The 21,615-nt window shown below is 35.7% G+C and overlaps 1 protein-coding gene across 7 annotated transcripts in view; it reads left to right on the plus strand.

Annotated features, from left to right (window-relative positions):
- The window catches only part of SPATA6 (spermatogenesis associated 6), a 143,065-nt gene that overhangs the window by 115,397 nt on the left and 6,053 nt on the right, over positions 1-21,615 (plus strand). For 6 of the 7 annotated variants that reach the window (XM_025991876.2, XM_025991878.2, XM_072724057.1 and 3 more), the window contains one exon: positions 9,729-9,820. The exons of the other annotated variant lie outside the window; for it this stretch is intronic. In XM_025991876.2, the coding sequence (XP_025847661.2) occupies positions 9,729-9,820 (92 nt within the window). The remainder of the gene's footprint in view (positions 1-9,728; positions 9,821-21,615) is intronic. 7 annotated transcript variants of the gene reach the window in all.

The raw sequence follows: 21,615 nt of genomic DNA on the forward strand, positions 1-21,615 counted from the left end.
TCCTGGTTTCTGTCTGCCAGCACCAGCTCTATGACTAGTTCTAGATGCTCCCAGAAGTCAAGTGCCCTTAGGGTAAATGTGATTGCAACTGGTAAGTAACAATTCACTACTTCTCAAAGCTTTCAGCTCTCACTTGCTCTGTTACAAAAGTCTTTTTCTCCTGACAGATGTTTGTCTTTTTTTTTTTCTTAAGATTTTATTCATTTATTCATGATAGACACACACAGAGAGAGAGACTAGAGAAGAGAGAGAGAGAGAGAGAGAGAGAGAGAGAAGCAGAGACACAAGCAGAGAGAGAAGTAGACTCCATCCCGGATCCGGGATCACTCCCTGAGCTGAAGGCAGAAGCTCAACCGCTGAGCCACCCAGGTCCCCAGATGTTTGTCTTTTAATTACCATCTAGTTATATGGCATGCATCTTTTGCATTCTAGTTTTCAACAAGAGTATTGGTCTGCTCTGAATTATTCTATCTAACCACTAAACAATATATGTTTTTATGAGGAGATTTGTGCCTCTAAATATTATGTTTTGTATTGCTACCATAACAAATTATCACAAGCTTAGTAGATCAAATTGATTACCTTACATTGCTATAGACCTGAACATGGATCTCACTGGGCTAAACTCAAGGTGTTAGCAGAACTGTTTTCTTTATAGTGTTTCCAGGGAAGGTTCAACTTTTGCATTTTCCAGCTCTTGGTGATCACCCACATTCCTTGGCATGTGGCCATTTCTCTCCATTTTCAGAGCCAGCAACATTGCATCCCCCTTGACTCTTATTCTTTTTTTAAGATTTATTTATTTTTGAGAGAGAGAGAAAGAAAGAGCATGTGGGGGAGGCACAGAGAGAAAGAATCTTCAAGCAGATTCCCACTGAGTGAGGAGCCCATGAGATCATGACTTGAGCCAAAGCCAAGAGTTGGACGCTTAACCAACTGAGCCACCCAGGTGCCCCTTGACCCTAATTCTTAATCACATCTCCCCTCTGTCTGATCATGGCCATCAAAGATTTTTCTGCTTTTAAGAAGTCATTTGTTTGGGACCTCTGCATGGCTCAGCGGTTGAGCTTCTATCTTCAGTCCAGGGCGTGATCCCGGAGTTCTAGGATCGAGTCCCACATCGGGCTCCCTGCGAGGAACCTGCTTCTCCCCCTGCCTATGTCTCTGCCTCTATGTGTCTCTCATGAATAAATAAATAAAATCTTAAAAAAAAAAAAGTCAATTGATTAGATTGGGCCCACAGATAATCCAAGGTAATCTTCCCTTCTCAAGATCCTTAACCTTAGTCAAATCTGCAAAATCCCCTGCTGCTATACAAGGTTACATATTCTTTGGTTCTGAGAATTAGGGCATGGACATCTTTGGGTACCTTTAGTCTGCCTATCACACTGTTGCTAACATTTTCCTACAGTTTCCTTCTCTGGCCATTTTTAAGGTATTTTTCATTGTCATTTCTTCTCAGCAGTTTAATATTATGTACTTAGCTGTGATTTTCTCTTGTTTTTATCCAGTTTGGCCTTTGTAGTACTTTTCAGAAAGCACATGTTAGACTCGTTCTGTGTGTACCATATGCACCTTAAGGTCTTTTATTTTAATTCCTGGACATTTTCTGATGGGTGTGTTTTATATTATGAATATATCCCAATTTGTGACATGCATGTTTGTTTTCTGAATAAAAGTCCTTTTGTGAAGAGAAGTTCTTAATATAGCCCAATTTTCCTCTCCTTTTGATTAGCGTTTTGATTCACTTTAACCATGATTCTGAAGAAATTCCCCTATTTTAAAAATCTTTTATCATGTTACCTTTCACATTAGATCTACAATGCATATGAACTTGATCTGTATGTATAATGTGAGATTTGGATGAAAGTTTATTTTTTCCCCTATGTTTATGATCCATCATCCTTTTTCAAATGGCCATTTTTCCCTTACTACTCTGTTTACATGGAAATCATTCTGGATTCTATTCTGTTTTATTATGACTGTATATTTCTGGATTTTCTTTTGTTTCATTCATTTCTTTAATTCTGACATCATACTTTCTCAACTGCTACAGGTTTATACTAACTCTTGTTATCTAATGGCAGAGGTTCTTCAGCTTTGTTCTTGCTTGAATTTCCATCTGGATTCCAAGATCAGCTTGTCTGTTTTAAAAAACATGCTATGATTTTGTCTGGGATTACCTTGAATCTGTGCTTTAACTAGGGGAAAACGGACATCTTACCAATATTGAGTTTTCCAATCCATTAAAATGGTGTCTTATAAAATTTAGATATTTAATTTCTCCCAATTATATCATAGTTATCATAGTTGTACTTCAGTAGATTTATTCCTACATGTTTGATATTTTAGTGCTATTATAAATTGTGTATTTTAAAATTGTATCTTTTTTTTAAAGATTTTTTTCATACATTCATGAGAGACAGAGAGAGAGAGAGAGAGAGGGAGAGACACATGCAGAGGGAGAAGCAGGCTCCATTCAGGGAGCCTGACGTGGGACTCGATCCTGGGTCTCCAGGATCACACCCCAGGCAGAAGGCAGGCACTAAACCACTGAGCCACCTGAGCTGCCCTAAAATTGTATCTTTTATTTGGTTTTGGTATAATGGCTGTAATAGATTTTTGTATAATGACCTCATATCCTGTGACCTTGCATTCACATATTAATGTTAATATATGGTAGTTTTCTTTGCATTTATATGTATAATATAATCTGTAAATAATGGCAGTTTTATTTCTCCTTCTTTAATTTTTATGCCTTTCATTTCTTTTTCTTGCCTTATTGCCCTGTGTAGGATTTCCAAAGCAATATCAAATAAATGTGGTGATAGATGGCATTCTGTCTTATTTGCCATCCAAAGAGGGAAGCTTTTTATAATTTAACATTCAGTATGATACATGTTATACATATTTTGTGGGTATTCTTTGGCAGATTACAGAAGTTTCTTCTATTTTTTCAATGAGGTTTTTAAAATTTCATTGTAAATGTATGAATTTTATGACATTGGGATTATTATATGCTTTCTCTATTTTAATATGGTAAATTACTTGATTATTCAAATGTTAACCCATGTTTGCATGCTTGGGACAAAACTCTTGGTCATATATATACATCAAAGAAAATATTAGCAATCAAACCAGTGAGATAGGATATTTACATCTAAGTTAATGATAGTGATTGGATTGTAAGTTCCCTTTCCTGTAATGTCTTCCTTAAGTTTTGGCTGGTCTCTTTTTTTTTTTTTTTTTAAGATTTTATTTATTTATTCATGAAAGACAGAGAGAGAGAGGGAGGCAGAGACACAGGCAGAGGGAGAAGCAGGCTTCATGCAGGGATCCTGACGTGGGACTTGATCCCAGGTCTCCAGGATCCTGGCCTGGGCTGAAGGTGACACTAAACCACTGAGCCACCAGGGCTGCCCTTGGTTGGTCTCTTAAAAATGATTTGGGAGGGGTGCCTGGGTGGTTCAGTCAGTTAACCGTCCCACTCTTGGTTTGGGCTCAGGTCATACTCTCATGGGTCATGAAATTGAGCCCTATTTTGGGCTCCGTATTCCTTGGGAAGTCTGCTTGAAGATTCTCCCTTCCTGCCTCTCTCCCCACTTGTGCACACACACTCTCACTCTCTCTCAAGTAAATAAATAAATCTTAAAAAAAATGATTTGGAAAACATTCCCAATCATTCTCTAGAAAAGCATGTTTAAAATTATATCTTAAATGTTTTATATAAGTTTATCTTTGTAAGAGAGTTTTTAATAAAATTTAATTCGCTAATTTTATTTCACTGTGGCCAGATAACATACTTTGTATGACCTCAGTCCTTTTAAATTTATTGAAACTCATTTTATGGTTTAAGGTATGGTCTCTGCTAAAGAATTTGTCATGTATACTCGAGAAGAATGTATATTTTGCTATTGTCTGGAGTATGTTCTATAGGTGTTATTTTTTTTTTCTATAGGTGTTAGGTCTAGTTGATTAATAATGTTCAAATCTTCCATTTCCTTGTTGATCTTCTGTCTTAATTATTCTATCCATTGTTAGAAATGAAGTACTGAAGAGTCTAACTAATATGTTGTAGGAGTTTCTCATTCTCATATTGTGTGAGTCAGGATTCTCCAAGGAAATAAAAGCAACAGAACAGTCTGTGTGTGTGTGTGTGTGTGTGTGTGTGTGTGTGTGTGTGTGTGTGTGTGTGTGTTTATATACACGTATATGGACAGAGAGAAAGAGTTAAAGAGTTGGCTTATGCAGTTGTGAAAATTTGGTGAGCCCAAAATCTGATGAGATAGGCTGGATACTCAGGGAAGAGTTGTAGTTCAAATCCAAAGCAGTCTATTGGCAGAATTTCTTCTTGCTTGAGGGGAGGGCAGGATTTGGTCCATAAGGCCTCAACTGACTGAATGAGGCCCACCCACATTATGGAAGCAGTCAATCTTTTTTACTCAAAGTCCATACATGTAAATGTTAATCTCATCCATAAAAGCCTCGTGGAAATGTCCAACCAAATATCTAGACACCATGGCTGAACCAAGTTGACATATTTAATTAACCATCACACAGATTTTTTCACACTTCATCTCTAGCAGTTTGTCAAAGTTAGCATTTAAGGGGCCTTGAAATGGTGTTCCCTTCAGACTTTATTATTCTCTACTACATTTATAATATAAACCAGGTTATAGAATTCGAGAAACCTTGGAGGGCCTTGCTGGCTAAGTTGGTTAAGTGTCCAACTCTTGGTTTTAGCTCAGGTCATGATCTCACTGTCATGAGCTCAGGCTCCATGTGGGGCTCTGTGTCCAGTGCATAGTCTGCTTCAGATTCTCTCTTCCTCTCCCTCCTGCTCACTCTCTGTTTCAAATAAGTAAAAAAATAAAGTCTTAAAAAAAAAAAAGAATTAGAAAAACCTCAATTCAAGGTCAGCACTTCAGATTTTTGTCCTCTTGGCTTTGAGCAATTCTACCTAAATTTTCTTTTTTTTAACAATAAATTTATTTTTTATTGGTGTTCAATTTGCCAACATACAGAATAACACCCAGTGCTTGTCCCGTCAAGTGCCCCCCTCAGTGCCCGTCACCATTCACCCCCACCCCCCGCCCTCCTCCCCTTCCACCACCCCTAGTTCGTTTCCCAGAGTTAGGAGTCTTTGTGTTCTGTCTCCCTTTCTGATATTTCCTACCCATTTCTTCTCCCTTCCCTTCTATTCCCTTTCACTATTATTTATATTCCCCAAATGAATGAGAACATATAATGTTTGTCCTTCTCCGATTGACTCATTTCACTCAGCATAATACCCTCCAGTTCCATTCACGTTGAAGCAAATGGTGGGTATTTGTCGTTTCTAATGGCTGAGTAATATTCAATTGTATACATAAACCACATCTTCTTTATCCATTCATTTTTCGATGGACACCGAGGTTCCTTCCACAGTTTGGCTATGGTGGACATTGCTGCTAGAAACATCGGGGGGCAGGTGTCCCGGCGTTTCATTGCATCTGAATCTTTGGGGTAAATCCCCAACAGTCCAATTGCTGGGTCATAGGGCAGGTCTGTTTTTAACTCTTTGAGGAACCTCCACACATTTTTCCAGAGTGGCTGCACCAGATCACATTCCCACCAACAGTGCAAGAGGGTTCCCTTTTCTCCACATCCTCTCCAACATTTGTTGTTTCCTGCCTTGTTAATTTTCCCCATTCTCACTGGTGTGAGGTGGTGTCTCATTGTGGTTTTGATTTGTATTTCCCTGATGGCAAGTGATGCAGAGCATTTTCTCATGTGCGTGTTGGCCATGTCTATGTCTTTCTCTGTGAGATTTCTCTTCATGTCTCTTGCCCATTTCATGATTGGATTGTTTGTTTCTCTGCTGTTGAGTTTAGTAAGTTCTTTATAGATTTTGGAAACTAGCCCTTTATCTGATATGTCATTTGCAAATATCTTCTCCCATTCTGTAGGTTGTCTTTTAGTTTTGTTGACTGTATCCTTTGCTGTGCAAAAGCTTCTTATCTTGATGAAGTCCCAATAGTTCATTTTTGCTTTTGTTTCTTTTGCCTTTGTGGATGTATCTTGCAAGAAGTTACTGTGGCCGAGTTCAAAAAGAGTGTTGCCTGTGTTCCCCTCTAGGATTTTGATGGAATCTTGTCTCACATTTAGATCTTTCATCCATTTTGAGTTTATCTTTGTGTATGGTAAAAGAGAGTGGTCTAGTTTCATTCTTCTGCATGTGGATGTCCAATTTTCCCAGCACCATTTATTGAAGAGACTGTCTTTCTTCCAGTGGATAGTCTTTCCTCCTTTATCGAATATTAGTTGACCATAAAGTTGAACTGGATTCTCTATTCTGTTCCATTGATCTATGTGTCTGTTTTTGTGCCAGTACCACACTGTCTTGATGACCACAGCTTTGTAGTACAACCTGAAATCTGGCATTGTGATGCCCCCAGCTATGGTTTTCTTTTTTAAAATTTCCCTGGCTATTCGGGGTTTTTTCTGATTCCACACAAATCTTAAAATAATTTGTTCTAACTTTCTGAAGAAAGTCCATGGTATTTTGATAGGGATTGCATTAAACGTGTAAATTGCCCTGGGTAACATTGACATTTTCACAATATTAATTCTGCCAATCCATGAGCATGGAATATTTTCCCATCTCTTTGTGTCTTCCTCAATTTCTTTCAGAAGTGTTCTGTAGTTTTTAGGGTATAGATCCGTTACCTCTTTGGTTAGGTTTATTCCTTCTACCTAAATTTTCTTTATGTTATGAAGTAGGAAATAAAAGTCATTAGGGCTAACTGATTTGTCCAGGTTAATAATGAATATTATTATTATTATCTTTAATAATGAATACTAGAACTAATGATCAAATTCTGTTTGAATTCTTGTCCATATACACAATTAACTCTAATGTATTGAATATGTTAGAAATAAAATATACTTTACAGGTATTCTAACTATATATAAGAATTTCATGTGTTTGAGAACGACAGGTATATATTTTATTTAAACACTATGTAATTAGTGAGATTGCTGCCTTTTAGTTCTGGTTATGTTTTAGACCAACCACGTTTATCCCTAAATTTTTTGGTTTGCAAGCATAAGTAGATACCTTTTATTTCTTTCTCCCAGGGGTAGTCTAAGTAAGATGTCAATCACATGCATAAGGTGTAGTGATCATTGATGAAAGGAATCTTAAGAGAACATTTAACTTAGTGCCAAATTCAGGGAAGGGGAGCCCACAGCTTCTTTTAATAATGTTTATTTTATTAATGACTTTTGCTGAAAGAAATATGTTTCTTCATGGAAATTCTGAGAAAATTTCTTTGGACTCTATTGTTTCAGAACACCTTCATAAAAAACCAAGTAGGTATTAGCTGAAAAATAGATGTAGCTGAAATTTTGAGTCTAATTTTCATATAGAAGAATAATCTAATGGCTTGGGATGGGGGTTTTGATTTCATTTGCATTCTAGGAGGCAGTCTAGTGTAAATTAAGTTAGCTCTGGGTTTAAATTCCAGCTCTGCCACTTAATAATGTGTGACTTTGGCCAAATAATTTAACTTTTTGAATTTCAATACCTTTTTCATAAGGTCATTTAAGGCTTAAATGATACCCATGTAGAGAGGACCTAACTCAATCCTAAATACCTTACAGAAACTCAGTAAATATTGGTGTCGTCCATTTTTTCTGTGTTTACATGTTGGCAAACAGGAATGTTGATAAAGAGTAAGAGAGGAATCATTTCTTCTTTCCCCAGGAATGTATTCCCTGGCACTAATGAGAATGATACATCTCTCCAAATACTTACTTTACCAATAGTTAATAACTTACAATAAAGTGATTTGCCTCTTTGCTTTTATATAATTTGACCTTTAAAAAAAAGACTCTTATAAGAGATTTGTATATGTATTGAATATATATAAAATGTCACAAAAGATAGTCTTAAAATTTGAAGGAAATAATTATGAAGATCATCTGGTCCTTTTTGTTTCTTGGGGCAGTATTCCCGTCCAGGAACTTCTCGATCTAGACATGTATCAGTGCTCTGCCTGAATAGTTTTACAGGTTGTGGTCTCACTTCCTCTTAAGTCAGTAAACAACTTTGTTCTGCTGTTTGAGGGAACCATATCTTAGTCATTTTTTATCCCATAGGATAGTAAGTACCCAACTCAAAACAGGATTTTATTTAATGAATAGCTGAGGTTCAGATTTTTTTAAAGTACTTTTATATATTTTTCATGTGTAAACTTTAAAATTTAGTCAACATGTTTTATTACTCCTGGTCAAAAATTAATTTTTTCACCTGTATTGACAAAATTAAATAAGGAACATTGATTTATATTTATGTGTGATATCACTTATTATATAATCTAGAAATGAATAGCTTATTCCAAGGAGAGAGTTAAAAATTAAATACTATTTACATCACTTTCATTCAGTTCTTCTTTGGAGCATAATCTATTTCAGAAGGTTGAAAACAATACATTTTTAAAAATATCTTATGCTTTATTTTGCAGTGTCTTTTGCACTCATTGTCTGTAATGTTAATGCTCCACTTCACTGACTCATCAGACTGGACAAAAACAACCAACATCCAGCTATATGATATTTAAGAAGATCATCCAAAACCTAATAATAAGGAAAAATGGAAAATAGAAGGACAAATATATGCCATCCAAACACTAACTAAAAGAAAGCTATTGTAGTTATAGTAACAGTAAATCAAAAGTTAAGGGAAAAAAGCATAAATAGATATAAATGGAGTTACTCATAATGATAAAGGTTCAGTTAACCTAGAAGCTATAACAATTCTAAATGTATATTCACATTTCCTGTGATTTTTAAACTTTAAAATACTGGAGTATTTTATTGCTCCAATTTTTAATTGAATGCTCTCTTCCCAATTTCATGCTATCAGCAAATTTTTTAAAAACATTTTTCTTCATAATTTGTATTCAGCTGATTTCTTACATAAAATAAATGCCTCCCTTATTAATACTAATCCCTGTAGCAGTTTGTTTGTGCTTATAGATTCTTGTATTATTCAGTAGTCTTTATGTCTGTTCCTGTCCGACTAAGGAACAAGGGTATTGGCTAATAGTCTTGAAAGATATTTGATACTAAATTATATAAAACTACCATACATAAGAACATAATTGCAGTGGATGATATAGTTTACAATCCATCTCTTTAGAATTCTATTTCTTAGATCTTGAATATGTCTATGAGAAGTTAAAAACAGGTTGTCCATAGGAGGAGTAGCTATGTATTTTGATTCCAACTACCTTGCCTTTCATTTTTGCTTCTTGTGCCTTATTATTGCATTTTGGCTTATGAATAATAGGTACTTGTTAGAATGTTTACATCTGCATAAGTTTCCCAGGTGCTTATTCTTCAGAGTATAGGAGCAATCTTTTAGGAGTTCACATAACAATGTGGAAGACATTACCATATATCTTACTACATATCTTGACACAGTATCCATTCCTATTCATTGATGCAAGAAACATCTACCAGGTTCTAGTCTTTGATAAGCCTTATTAGCAAAAGTATACTAAAATTGTATTTGTTTTATCGAACAGAGTAATGAATTCTCACCTACTTTTTTTTTTCTTTCCTAAGAAATCCGAGCATTTGATTCATTTCATATAATGGGGGAGAGGGAGAGCATTTCCCAAAGAAACATAGGCATTGTGTTAATTATAAAATGAATTAATGGGAATCTTTAAATTTTTCAGGATGAGAGAGACCCAGAGAAGGAAGATGAACTGGAACTGAAAAGAGGTCTTTTATACAGAGACTCTGCCTACGACAGTGACCCAGAGTATAGGTATGAGCCAGATTAATGTAGCGTGTAGAGACCTTTCTCACAGTTGGCAGAAATATAACCTGCCTTTTAATGTTTTGGATTTGTGGGAAATTTAGACTCAATTTAATCATTATTATTTATTTATGTTTTATGTTTAACAGTATAAAATCCTATTAAAATACTTTAATGAGGGATCCCTGGGTGGTGCAGCGGTTTGGCGCCTGCCTTTGGCCCAGGGCGCGATCCTGGAGACCCGGGATCGAGTCCCACGTCGGGCTCCCGGTGCGTGGAGCCTGCTTCTCCCTCTGCCTCTGGCTCTGTCTCTGCCTGTGTCTCTGGCTCTCTCTCTCCTTCTATCTCTCAAGAATAAATAAAAAATCTTTAAAAAAAAAAAATAAATAAAATAAAATAAAATACTTTAATGATTACATTACTGCAACTTTTCTGTGAAAACAAATATAGTCAATTAAGAGTGATACTTTTCATTTTACTTAAGATTTATGGTGTATTTGTCTTGCAAACCCAACATCTCCAGGGCATATTTATTCTCATTCAAACAACAGTTTATATAATTTTAGACCATGAGCAAGCTTTTTTTTTTTTAATAACGTAAGAAAAACTGTTCTTCTAGCCTAACATTTTAGTAATAATGTTAGTAATAACAAAATTTTTGCAAGATTATGCTAGCAAGTGTTGTGAAGATTTTTTTTTAAGATTTTATTTATTTATTCATGAGAGTATGTACACAGAGAGAAAGAAAGGCAGAGACACAGGCAGAGGGAGAAGCAGGCTCCTCACAGGGAGCCTGATGTGGGACTTGATCCCGGGTCTCCAGGTCACGCACTGGATTGAAGGCGGTACTAAACCACTGAGCCACCTGGGCTGCCCGATGAAGATTTTTAAAAGCTCTGTGTCAGTTGCCATAGAAGGTGGTATTAAAAGCTGAATGTAAATTGTGGTTTATGTAACTAAGGTTCTCTGAATCCTTTGGTGCAATACCACTGATGACCACATGGCTTCTACCTTCTTCCTGAGTTTCTAGAAAAACAAGTATAAGAAAAAAAGCTCCGGATAATGGAATATGTTTTATTGCTAATTTGAGTTTTGGCCTGAAGTTTCTGATCTTTACCCTGGTAAGTTAGGCTAGATATCCTGTGAACATGTGAGAATTTCTTTTGCCGCTTACACAGAGTATAAATGTCAACTCATCACCCAAAGCTATTGCTTTGCAACCAACAGGCAACCTTGGCCTCTCATTAAGGGAAGTAGCATATTACAGGTGAATTTGTAGAAGCAAAAAAAAAAAAAAGAGAGAGAGAGAGAAGAATTTGTAGAAGCAATCCAGCCAGGAAAAAGGAGATCCAAGAAAGTCCACCCCTTGAAGAATTACCTTTTATTATTATTTACTTAAAACTCTATTCTCCAGATTGCTACTATATGGATTGACATTTCAATTTTGGTTCTTAATCCATATAGTTAATTCTAATTGGGTAAGAATGAATAGGATTGATAAAGGAAAGTGTCTGTTTTTTGTACTTCTGTATGCATAATAATGACCTGAGTTGCATCTTAAAAATACAGATTTATTCTTCCTATGCCTTTGGGTTCTAAATCTTTACCTATAGGTAAAGACCTAGAAACCTGCATTTTAAGAAATATCATGAATGCTCCTAATGTAGCTAGTGTAAGAACCACATTTTGAAAAGCACTGTTACCAAGCAATGTTAATGGCTAAGCTTTTGATTACCTGAGATTATTTTGGCACCTCTCAAGTAAGAGTTAAGCAGAGTATCAGAAAAGTTCTGCTTACACATTTTTTTTTAATTTTTATTTATGATAGTCACAGAGAGAGAGAGAGAGGCAGAGACACAGGCAGAGGGAGAAGCAGGCTCCATGCACCGGGAGCCCTATGTGGGATTCGATCCCGGGTCTCCAGGATCGCGCCCTGGGCCAAAGGCAGGCGCCAAACCGCTGCGCCACCCAGGGATCCCTGCTTACACATTTTTAAAGATTTTTTTATATTCCTTGTCACTTCTCTTATGTACATATTCAGACTGATAGAACCAAGTGGTCAGGCCTTCAAGACCTTTTATAAGAGTATATTTGATATTAGTTCCAGAAACTACTGAAATGATCAGAATATTATTTTATCCCTAAGTCATATTATGTATTAGGCCAAGGAGTCACTCTCCTACTTTCCATCTCAAAGACGAGAGAACCTGCTCTCAAAGTGATCACCCATTTGCTTAAGGCTTCCATCAGCAGAAATCAAGAGATTTGGGATCTTGGCTTAATATCACCCCTCTGCAGACACACATTGACACAGAGATCCTGAAGAAGTCTGCATGGACTCCTGGAATGGCTGAGTGATGAGCTTAGCAAATCTTCTCTTCCCCCAAGCAACAACTAGATAGAATTGTCAAAAACAAAAATTTTTAGGACTTTGAAAATTAACCAAAGGCGTATAACAAATTGAGAAGCATTTCTCAAGAAAGTCTACTGAGCCTCAATAAGGGCAATAGGGAACCTAGGGCATTTTGCCTGGAACTCCCCATACCCAGCTCCTTAGGGCAGTCATGCTAAAAGACTGGGCAGCTCTGCGGACAGAGGAGGCTGACTATATGGAGCAGAGCATGGGAAATCCCATGTGCATAGAAATGAATAGAAACAATAATGATCCCACTGGCAAAGTAAGAGAAGACTGAGGTCTCACTACTTGTTGGGACAGACAGCAAAGATCCAGGGACCAGCTAGCCAAAGTTGGTCTTGATAAAGTTGTACTTATCCCTGGTAGTCTGGATCATTATATGTATGTGTAAGGTTGTAAATATGTTCAGGAGAAACTGGAGAGGGCCTTTGGGAGCCACTAGTCCATGGCTGAATGTGAGGCCTTGTGAAAGCAGAAAGTAATATCCAGGACAGACTTGTAAACTGGATAAACTTTGAATGTATATTCCAAGGCACACATAGATCCATTAGCAAAAGATGGAAAAAGCCTTTCTGACCAGTCATTTGCTCGTCACCAACCTATGCTGACTCAGGAGCAACCCCTATGAGTCCAAGCTTAAAAGTAGAAACAATATTTTTCTAAAAAAGAAAAGGAGTAAGAGACACCAGAAACTGTACAGGACAAGGAAAACAGACTTAAAGTATTAGTCTAGGCAGGACACTAAACAAATAATCAAAAACAAAGCCCTGGTAAGGTAAAAATGTGCAGCTTTTGTCTAAAATATTGTTTTTTACAAAGAATTATGAAATATACAAGAAATAGGAAAATCTAACCAATACAGTTGAAGAATGAATTACTATAAACTGTCTCTGAAGAGGCTCAGATATTGGATTTAGCAGCTATGTTCAAAGAACTAAAAGAAATCCTGTTCAAAGAATTAAAAGGATATAAAATGGCAGTGACTCATCAAAGAAAGAATATCAATATTTTCCTTAAAGATTATGCCCAGGACTCAGTATTTTATCTTATTTTTTTAAAGATTTATTTATTTATGATAGACATAGAGAGAGAGAGGCAGAGACACAGGCAGAGGGAGAAGCAGGCTCCATGCCGGGAGCCCGACGTGGGACTCGATCCCCGGTCTCCAGGATCAGGCCCTGGGCCAAAGGCAGGCGCTAAACTGCTGGGCCACCCAGGGATCCCCAGTATTTTATCTTAGGATCGAGATATGCATTGTGCTTATCATCCATGGAATATAGCAGAGATTCAGTGTTTTCTGTAGAAAGTGCAGAATGGGAAATTGAAGTGCCCGTTTACTGTATGCATTAGCCTATACATTCTAGCCTATACATGGAAGTCCTATGTCTTCCATCATCTTTGAGTATAAAATTCATTTGGAAGAAATTTCTTATCAAAGAGTTGTTAAGTAACCTTTTACTTCAAGTACTTTGGGATTTGGAGCTAGATTTTGGAAAGAACTACCTAGGCTGACTTCCTTCTCTCTTACATATTGCCTATCTTTTAGAAAATTTTAGGGTGCCTGGGCAGCTCAGTTGGTTGAGCATCTGCCTTAGGCTCAGGTCATGATCTCTGGACTTAATATTGACTCCTAGGATCAAGCCCCACATCCAGCAGAGGATGGCTGGGGCTGGATGGCAGGCTGCTCAGCAGGGAGCCTGCTTTTCCTTCTCTGCACTACCTCATGCTCTTTCTCACTATCTCTCTCAAATTCTTAAAAAAAAAAAAAAAAAAAAAAAAAAGAAAGGAAAATTCTAGACATTTGCAGTGGTAGCCTTATCAGTTCTCAGAGTGCTGAGATACTTTTTAGTACCTGCTATGTGTATTTCAAATTTCTTCAGTTTTCAGGATGTTTAAATTTCTCCATACTGTTGTGTACTTTTGACATAACTACCTTATTGGAATGTTAGTCCTAATTAAAAACCATATATGAGTGATGCTTCATACAGATGGGAGCTGGTCACAAAAAGAAGTAAGGATAAAAATAATTTCAAGTTCATTATTAGAATGTGAATTGACCTTTTAAGACTATTGCCTAAAATTTTTAACCAAATCCTTTATGGAACTATTCAGATAAACTATTTTCTATGTACTTATGCATATTTTTCAGATTACTAACAGTAGAAATATGCTCAATATAATGTTTTAATTGTGAAATTATTTGTAACAGAGCTGAGTAAATTTTGACTATATATGTTTTTAAGTTTTTACATATTCCAGAATAGTTAACATACAATGTTATCTTAAGTTTCAGGTGTACAGTATAGCGATTCAGTAATTCCATGCATCACCTGGTGCTCATCACAACAAGTGTTCTCCTTAATCCCCATCACCTTTTTCACCCATCCCTCACCTCTGCCCCTCTGGTACCCAGCAGTTGACTATATATTTTTGAATAACAACAGGCTTGACTATAGTTTTCGTCTCTTCCCTCTGGGGCACTATCTGATTAATCTGATGAATCTACTAAGATGTAGTAAATAGCCAAAAGGATGTCTTTAATATTAACAAATTGAAGAAAAAAAATCTAAATAATATCACAGACTTAAAATCTCTCAAATAACTAAAAATAAGCCTTCATTTTTAAGTGAGAAAAATGTTGGTTCATTCTAATTAGAATTCATGGGATCTTGAGTTATTAACTCAAGTATCATAAAATCCTTTTTCATTAAATACTTAAGATTTAATTTTTCTTTTTAAAAAATGTTTGTCTAGAAGGTATATTGATATTCAAAAATATTGAGGGTGCTGCACATTTATGTGATTTTTCAAAGTGTTGTAAAACTTGCAGTTTAGGAGTCTAGAAAAGTCTCTGATGATTAGGACAGGGCAGTGTTGTATTCATTTTTTTTGTATTCATTTTTTAAGACAAAAATATGACCTTGGTAATTAGACTTAATATTGACTCTAGGGTGGGGCGCCTGGGTGGCTCAGTGGTTGAGCAACTGCCTTCAGCTCAGGTCATGATCCTGGAGTCCTGGGATCAAGTTCCACATTGGGCTCCCTGCAGGGAGTCTGCTTCTCCCTCTGCCTTTGTCTCTGAGTCTCTCTTTGTGTCTCTCGTGAATCAATAAAATCTTAAAAAAAAAAAAAATGGCTCCACGGCATTGTCCAATGTTCAACTTGTTGCCCCCTTAAAGAATACTACTAAGCAGCCAGAATGGTTTTATGACTAGAAAGTCTTGGTAGACTAATTTAATTTTTAAAATAGATTATAAGAAAGTGATACATTAAATATAACTTTTAGTAAGAATTGTGATTTTATAACATTGTCAGCAAACAAGTAGGCAATTATGGTCTGAACTAGATAGTGTTAAATGGACTGCTGTTTGGATGATGACACGTATGAGATTATTTACAGCAATCCCAAGTTAGGTTCAAGAGCCACAATAAGTACTAGTTCATGATATTATGCTTGAACTGTAGTTGTGTGAGCTGCTTTAGTGATAACTGCTTTTAGGAGTAAAAAATATGTTTATTATTTTATTTAACCAGGGCAAAACATGAAAATACTCCTGAAGTATTATTACAGCTGTACTCTACATTATTTCAGGTTTATATCTAGTTATCTTTATTCGAAGTATGAGAGGGAAGTCAGAAAAGAATAATAAAACAAATGAGATGTTCTTTGTGTATATGATATCAATATTGTTTAACTTGCATTCGTGAAACTGGAGGGATGACTTAAAATACCAGTTTAAAATACTATTTTTTGTGTTTAAATAAAGACTGCTTGTCCCCTATACACATATTAAAAATATACATATATGAGACTAAGGAGACTTTTAAAGTAATCTTGATTCAATTTCCCACCCAGAGTAGAAATCCCTTCCGTGTCCTCCCATTGTCAGCTCATTATTCCCTCCAAGATAAAATTCTGTTTGAGTTCTAACAGTTAAATCTTACTTTAGTCTTACCTCTCCAGGTATACCTGGTATTTCATGATACTCCAAACTGTTTCATACCTTGATTCTGTTAGAATATGATGCTATGTGTAGCATAGCATGTAGATTCTGTTAGAATATGATGCTATGTGTAGACAGATAACTTCTGTCTTCTTGTTTATCTAGTAACTGCCTACTTATTTTCTAGGACTAAGCTCAAGTTTTTCCCTCATGACCTCAACAGACCGTTGGGTGTTTTCTCCTTTATCCTGCCACTTTCTCTCATATATTTCATTTCAATTACCAACATTTTCCTCTTGTAACAACTTCGTTATGTGTCTATCTTGCCATCTTCTATTAAATGTGAGCTCCTTGAAGGCACAGATATGTTACTTAACTTTGTTTTTGATTACTCATTAAGGTCTTTGACATGTATAATAGGAGGTCAATTTAGAAAAATAGTTCACATATTAAAATTGGGTTCTTTATTAATACTGATCAGTTATATTGCTAAAATTATTGTATTTAAGTAAACTCATATTTTGTGATATTTAATAACATGTTTAGATAAAAAACATGTTTAGATAAGTGATCAAGAGAGGAATTAATAATCATGAAAGCTGTTAGACTTTATTTGTTAGTGGCTCGCTTCTACATACTCTTAGTCATGGAAGAGAAATAAATGGCCTATAAGTAACCAGTGTTCAGTAAATTTCTTTGAATATACTTCTTTTAATGTTGACTATATAGTTTCTGCTGATAGGAAAAGAAGATAAATGACCAGATGCAGTTTTCTTCCCTAAGCTTTTTTTTTTTCCCCCTGTAGAAGACAAGTCTCTGATTCTGTGCTTTCTAAAGTATGGTTCCTAGACCAATGACCTCAGCATCACCCTGGTACTTGTTAGAAATCCAAATTCTTTGACTCTCCCTCAGTAACTCTGGAGGGTGAGACTCAATAACCTGAGTTGTAATAAGCCTTCCAGATGCATATTATAATTTGAGAACTATTGCTATTATTTATCAGTAAATTTTTATGTCTTTAATGACGTTATCTTTATTAATTTATTCATGAGAGAGAGAGAGAGAGAGGCAGAGACACAGGCAGAGGGAGAAGCAGGCTCCTTGCAGGGAGCCCAATGTGGGACTTGATCCCAGATCCTGGGATCATGCCCTGGGCTGAAAGCAGACGCTCAACCACTGAGCTGCCCAGACGTCCCATTATATGGTATCTTTAAAGACACAAGATACTTTTCAGATTTTATTAAACCATAATATATCCTCTTCCTATTATCTGTTCTGAACTCCAAGACTTTTGAAAGCTTCCATTCCTACTTTTCATCCATCTGTCCATCCTCCATCCAGTGCTCTAAAAGCACACATCACATCCTCAAAACTATTTTATGTGTTTTGTCATTCAAAATTTGGTTAATAGAAGCCTTTATTGAGTATTATGGAAAGGAATTTATCTCTTGTATTATATAAGCATCTTTAATTATATTGACTCTTAGATCACAGTTTTAAAATATAGAATATGTATCATCATCTTTAAAGTCACTTTCAACTCTGGTTCTTTGAGTACAAATGGCAAGTGGACAATTTTATAATTCTCATGGCCTTCCAGTTATTTCTTAGAATTAATATCTTATGGGTAGCATATCCATCTTACCTTCTGACCTCTTTTACAAATGAGTATCACCTTATAGATATTTTGTCTGAAGACTATGTATAGAGTAGTATATGCTTGGTCTTCATTTGACACTAATATAGGAAATATCAGGGTTTCAAGTGAGTTTATTCTTTTCTAAGCAAAAAACTAGTAATGTCCTTTTTCTCTTAGTTCATGCTGAACTGCCTAAGACCTTTCTCTTCTTTGCATATATGCTAGGCCTTATCAATACTTAGAATTTGAAACTGTCCAGTTCTTGGATATTCTCCTAGTCTGCTCTTTTTTGTCTTTTTTTCTTAATAGCATTATCATAAATACAGTATATCCCTACTTAAGTAGCAAGTATAAGTTAATTAAAACAAAAGTCACTGCATTAATAAAATACTATCCCTTAAAAGTAACCATTTTAATGGTATATGGCATTTATGCAGTATTTTGTAGAGCTTAGTAGGAATTCACAAAGTGCTTTGAATAAATGAATGCTGGAGATATTCATGGTAAAATAGAAAAGTTTAATTTTTAAAAGCCTATTACTATAATAAAACATTTTAGTATCACTTACAGTAATGAGAAATCAGAATTGACTTAATATGTTCACAGTTCATTAGAGAGCTAATGCTTTCATGTCTGGAAGTAAATAACGTTTTTTAGGATTCTGATACTCTTTGTACCTATCTGTGGGCCATATTAGGACCTGTTCTGTGTTCACATCTCTGTTTTGCAATTCAGGCTTCCAGGCTGAACTAATTTCCAAATTCTCTCCAGAGATTACAGTATTGTTTACTAAGTTGAAAAATTTTGCAATTTTAAATGGAAATTAACTCACTGCCAAATTTTACAAGACCTAAAAGCATTAGAATGTGTGTTTTGGCCACTTTAGCTCTTCTTTACCTTCTTTACCTCTTACCAGGTTCACATTTGCCTCTAAAAAGCTTTCTGAATTTTATTTATTCATTCCAAGCCACTGAGGTGATACTATTTAAGGCATCTTTGAGACATGAAAAAAAATGTATAATGGAATTAAAGCAGTAGCAAATCTATGCCAGATAACATTAAATATACTAATTGATAATAGAAGTGACAATTTTGTTTACAATCTCAGAAGAAATCTATACAATGATTTTTAAAGTTAGCAGCCCTGCTGTTGCTTACCTCTTTGAGAGCTGGGTGGTGGTGTGTGTGTTAGAAATTCAAACTACTGTTGAGTAGGTTTATCATAGTAGAACCAGCCTAGCAACTAAACAAAATGTAAAATTCAGAAAAGAACATTATTACCTGGCCATCAGCATATAGTAAAGTTGATGATTGTGGACAAGGAGATAGGGACAAACTTGTGTTTTATGGAATTTTAATTGGTTCATGACTTCTTACAAAAAACAAATAAAGTACAACCAACCAAGCAAAACACAACATGGTGGGATCCCTAAAGTAGTATGAGGGAACACAGGCAAGTGTGGGGACCTCAGCTGGTAGATATGGTTATGGAGTCATGAAAGATGTAGAAATGTTTCTATTAATATATTTGTATAAATGTTTCTATTAATATATTTGTCAGTGTGTGAATCATTTGACTCAAAATGTCCAAAAAAAAATGTTGTAAGTGACAACAGGAGTTAGGCTTGTGAAAAAATGTATGAAGTCATAAATTGTAGTCAGTGGCCAGACTATATTTTCAGCAAAGCTAATGAAAGAAATGTAGTAATTATATCAAAACAATAGCACTGAGACTTAGCTAAGGCCTTTTGAAAAATTTTAAATATTATACTGACATTATTAGAAATTGTCTTAATTATGGACAAGATAGAAGTAATGATAACCGTATTTTAAAACACCTTTGTTATTCTAGAGACTATACCATTTTCAAAATTTTCCAGAATGAAAGAGGCAGTGCCAAGTGTAAAGAAAGTTTGACACAATCTAGTAAATATTACTAGAAAATATGAGGTAAAATTTCATTTTGGCAAAGCCATCAGGAAGTAAAAAGACCAGTTGTCATGGTTCACAGAAGTGAGTTTTTGAAAACATACAACATATATTAATTGTAACAGAGGAATATATTTAAGTTTTGTGCATCCGAAATTGTAATAATAATGATAATAATAAATGAATATGCATTTACTCACTATCCATTTTAATAGACCATTATCCATACCTCCAAAGTCACCTTAAGCTCCTAACCAAAATTGCATCTCTTTCTATAAAGATAGCTGTTAACATAGTTTTCTATTAATCTTTTTTCTTTATAGTTATACCACACATGAATCTATCCTTTAGCAATAAGTTGTTTTATTTTCTTGTTTTAAACTTTATATAAATGTAAGTATAACTGTGTATTGTTTGAAATTTGCTTTTCCCCCCCTCAGTTGGTTTTTTAGTTTCACCCACATTGATGCATGTGGCTATAGATCATTAATTTTCCTTGCTGCACATACACCATTGTATGCCCATAACATTGTATGCATATCTGATCTAATGTAGATGAATATTTAAGTTGCTTCTAGTTCTTAGCTTTATTACAGGGAGTGTTGTTATGAACATGTCTGTACATGTCACTTGGTAGACATGTGCAAGAATTTTGCTGGCGTACCTAGGAGTTGGATTACTGGCTTGAAATTGCATGTTCAACCTTGTTGGGTCATGCCAAAGTGAGTGTATAAATGTTCTCATGACTTTACATCCTCATGGACACCATGTCAAGCTCTAAGAATGATAACCCAGCTACTCCATGCCTTTTTTCATGGTCTCTTTTATTGTGTTCAGCTGTTAGATTGACTTCAGGTCAAATACCAAATTTTCCTTAGATATACAGCCCTAAGAGTACCTGTTTTACAGTTGACAGTAGAGGTAACATCATTAGACTAAGTCAAGGAAGAAATTATCTGTTTGAAGTGAGATTCCAAATGTACATTTAAAATATTTGTGACATTTAATAACCAGAACATAAAGTTTTATATGGCACAAATTTTGTTAGTTCTAACATGCCTGAGTCTTCATTATAACAAGTAAATTTATTGAAGTAGGTCAAATATTTATTTAAAAAATAAAACTCAGTCCTTGAAAAAGACAACATTTTATTTCTAGCAAATGATATATTAAGCCCAGAACTTAACGTTTATGATAGTAAAATTGTATCTTTGGTATGTTTTTAAAAGTACTATCAAACCTTCAAAAAGAGTTGCCTGGGCAGCCCAGGTGGCTCAGCGGTTTAGAGCCGCCTTCATCCCAGGGCCTGATCCTGGAGACATGGGATCAAGTCCCGCGTCGGGTCCCTGCATGGAGCCTGCCTCTCCCTCTGCCTGTGTCTCTGCCTCTCTCTCTTTCTCTCTCTCATGAATAAATAAATAAAATCTTTAAAAAACAGAACAAAACAAAAAAACAAAAAGAGTTGCCTTTTCTTCTCTATTCCCATTATAATTAACCTAGTGCTGGTCTACTTCACAGCTTCCTTTCTCCATGGTTTTTTTTTGAAGACCCTCAAAATTGGATCCCTGTCACTTCAAATACAGACTTTTCTGCCTTGTTTTCCATTTTCCAGAAGTGCTATGAAGCACTTCAGGTGAATTTCCTAATCGCCTTTGAGGACAGTAGCAGTATGCTATAGGGGAAGGGGCCTCAAGGCCATGGACGTGGGATCTCATTCTCTTCTGCCAGTTGCTAGCTGAGTGGTCAGAGACAGGTCCCTTGACTTCACTGAGCCTCAGTTTCCACGGCTATCAACTTCAGAGTGTCCTCATATTTTTAGATAAAGTACCTAGTAGTTTAGTGTCCCATGGTTAATAACTTCAGTGTGCAGAGTAAG

The sequence above is a fragment of the Vulpes vulpes genome, chromosome 10, assembly GCF_048418805.1.
Source record: "Vulpes vulpes isolate BD-2025 chromosome 10, VulVul3, whole genome shotgun sequence".
In the NCBI taxonomy this organism is placed as follows: domain Eukaryota; kingdom Metazoa; phylum Chordata; class Mammalia; order Carnivora; family Canidae; genus Vulpes; species Vulpes vulpes.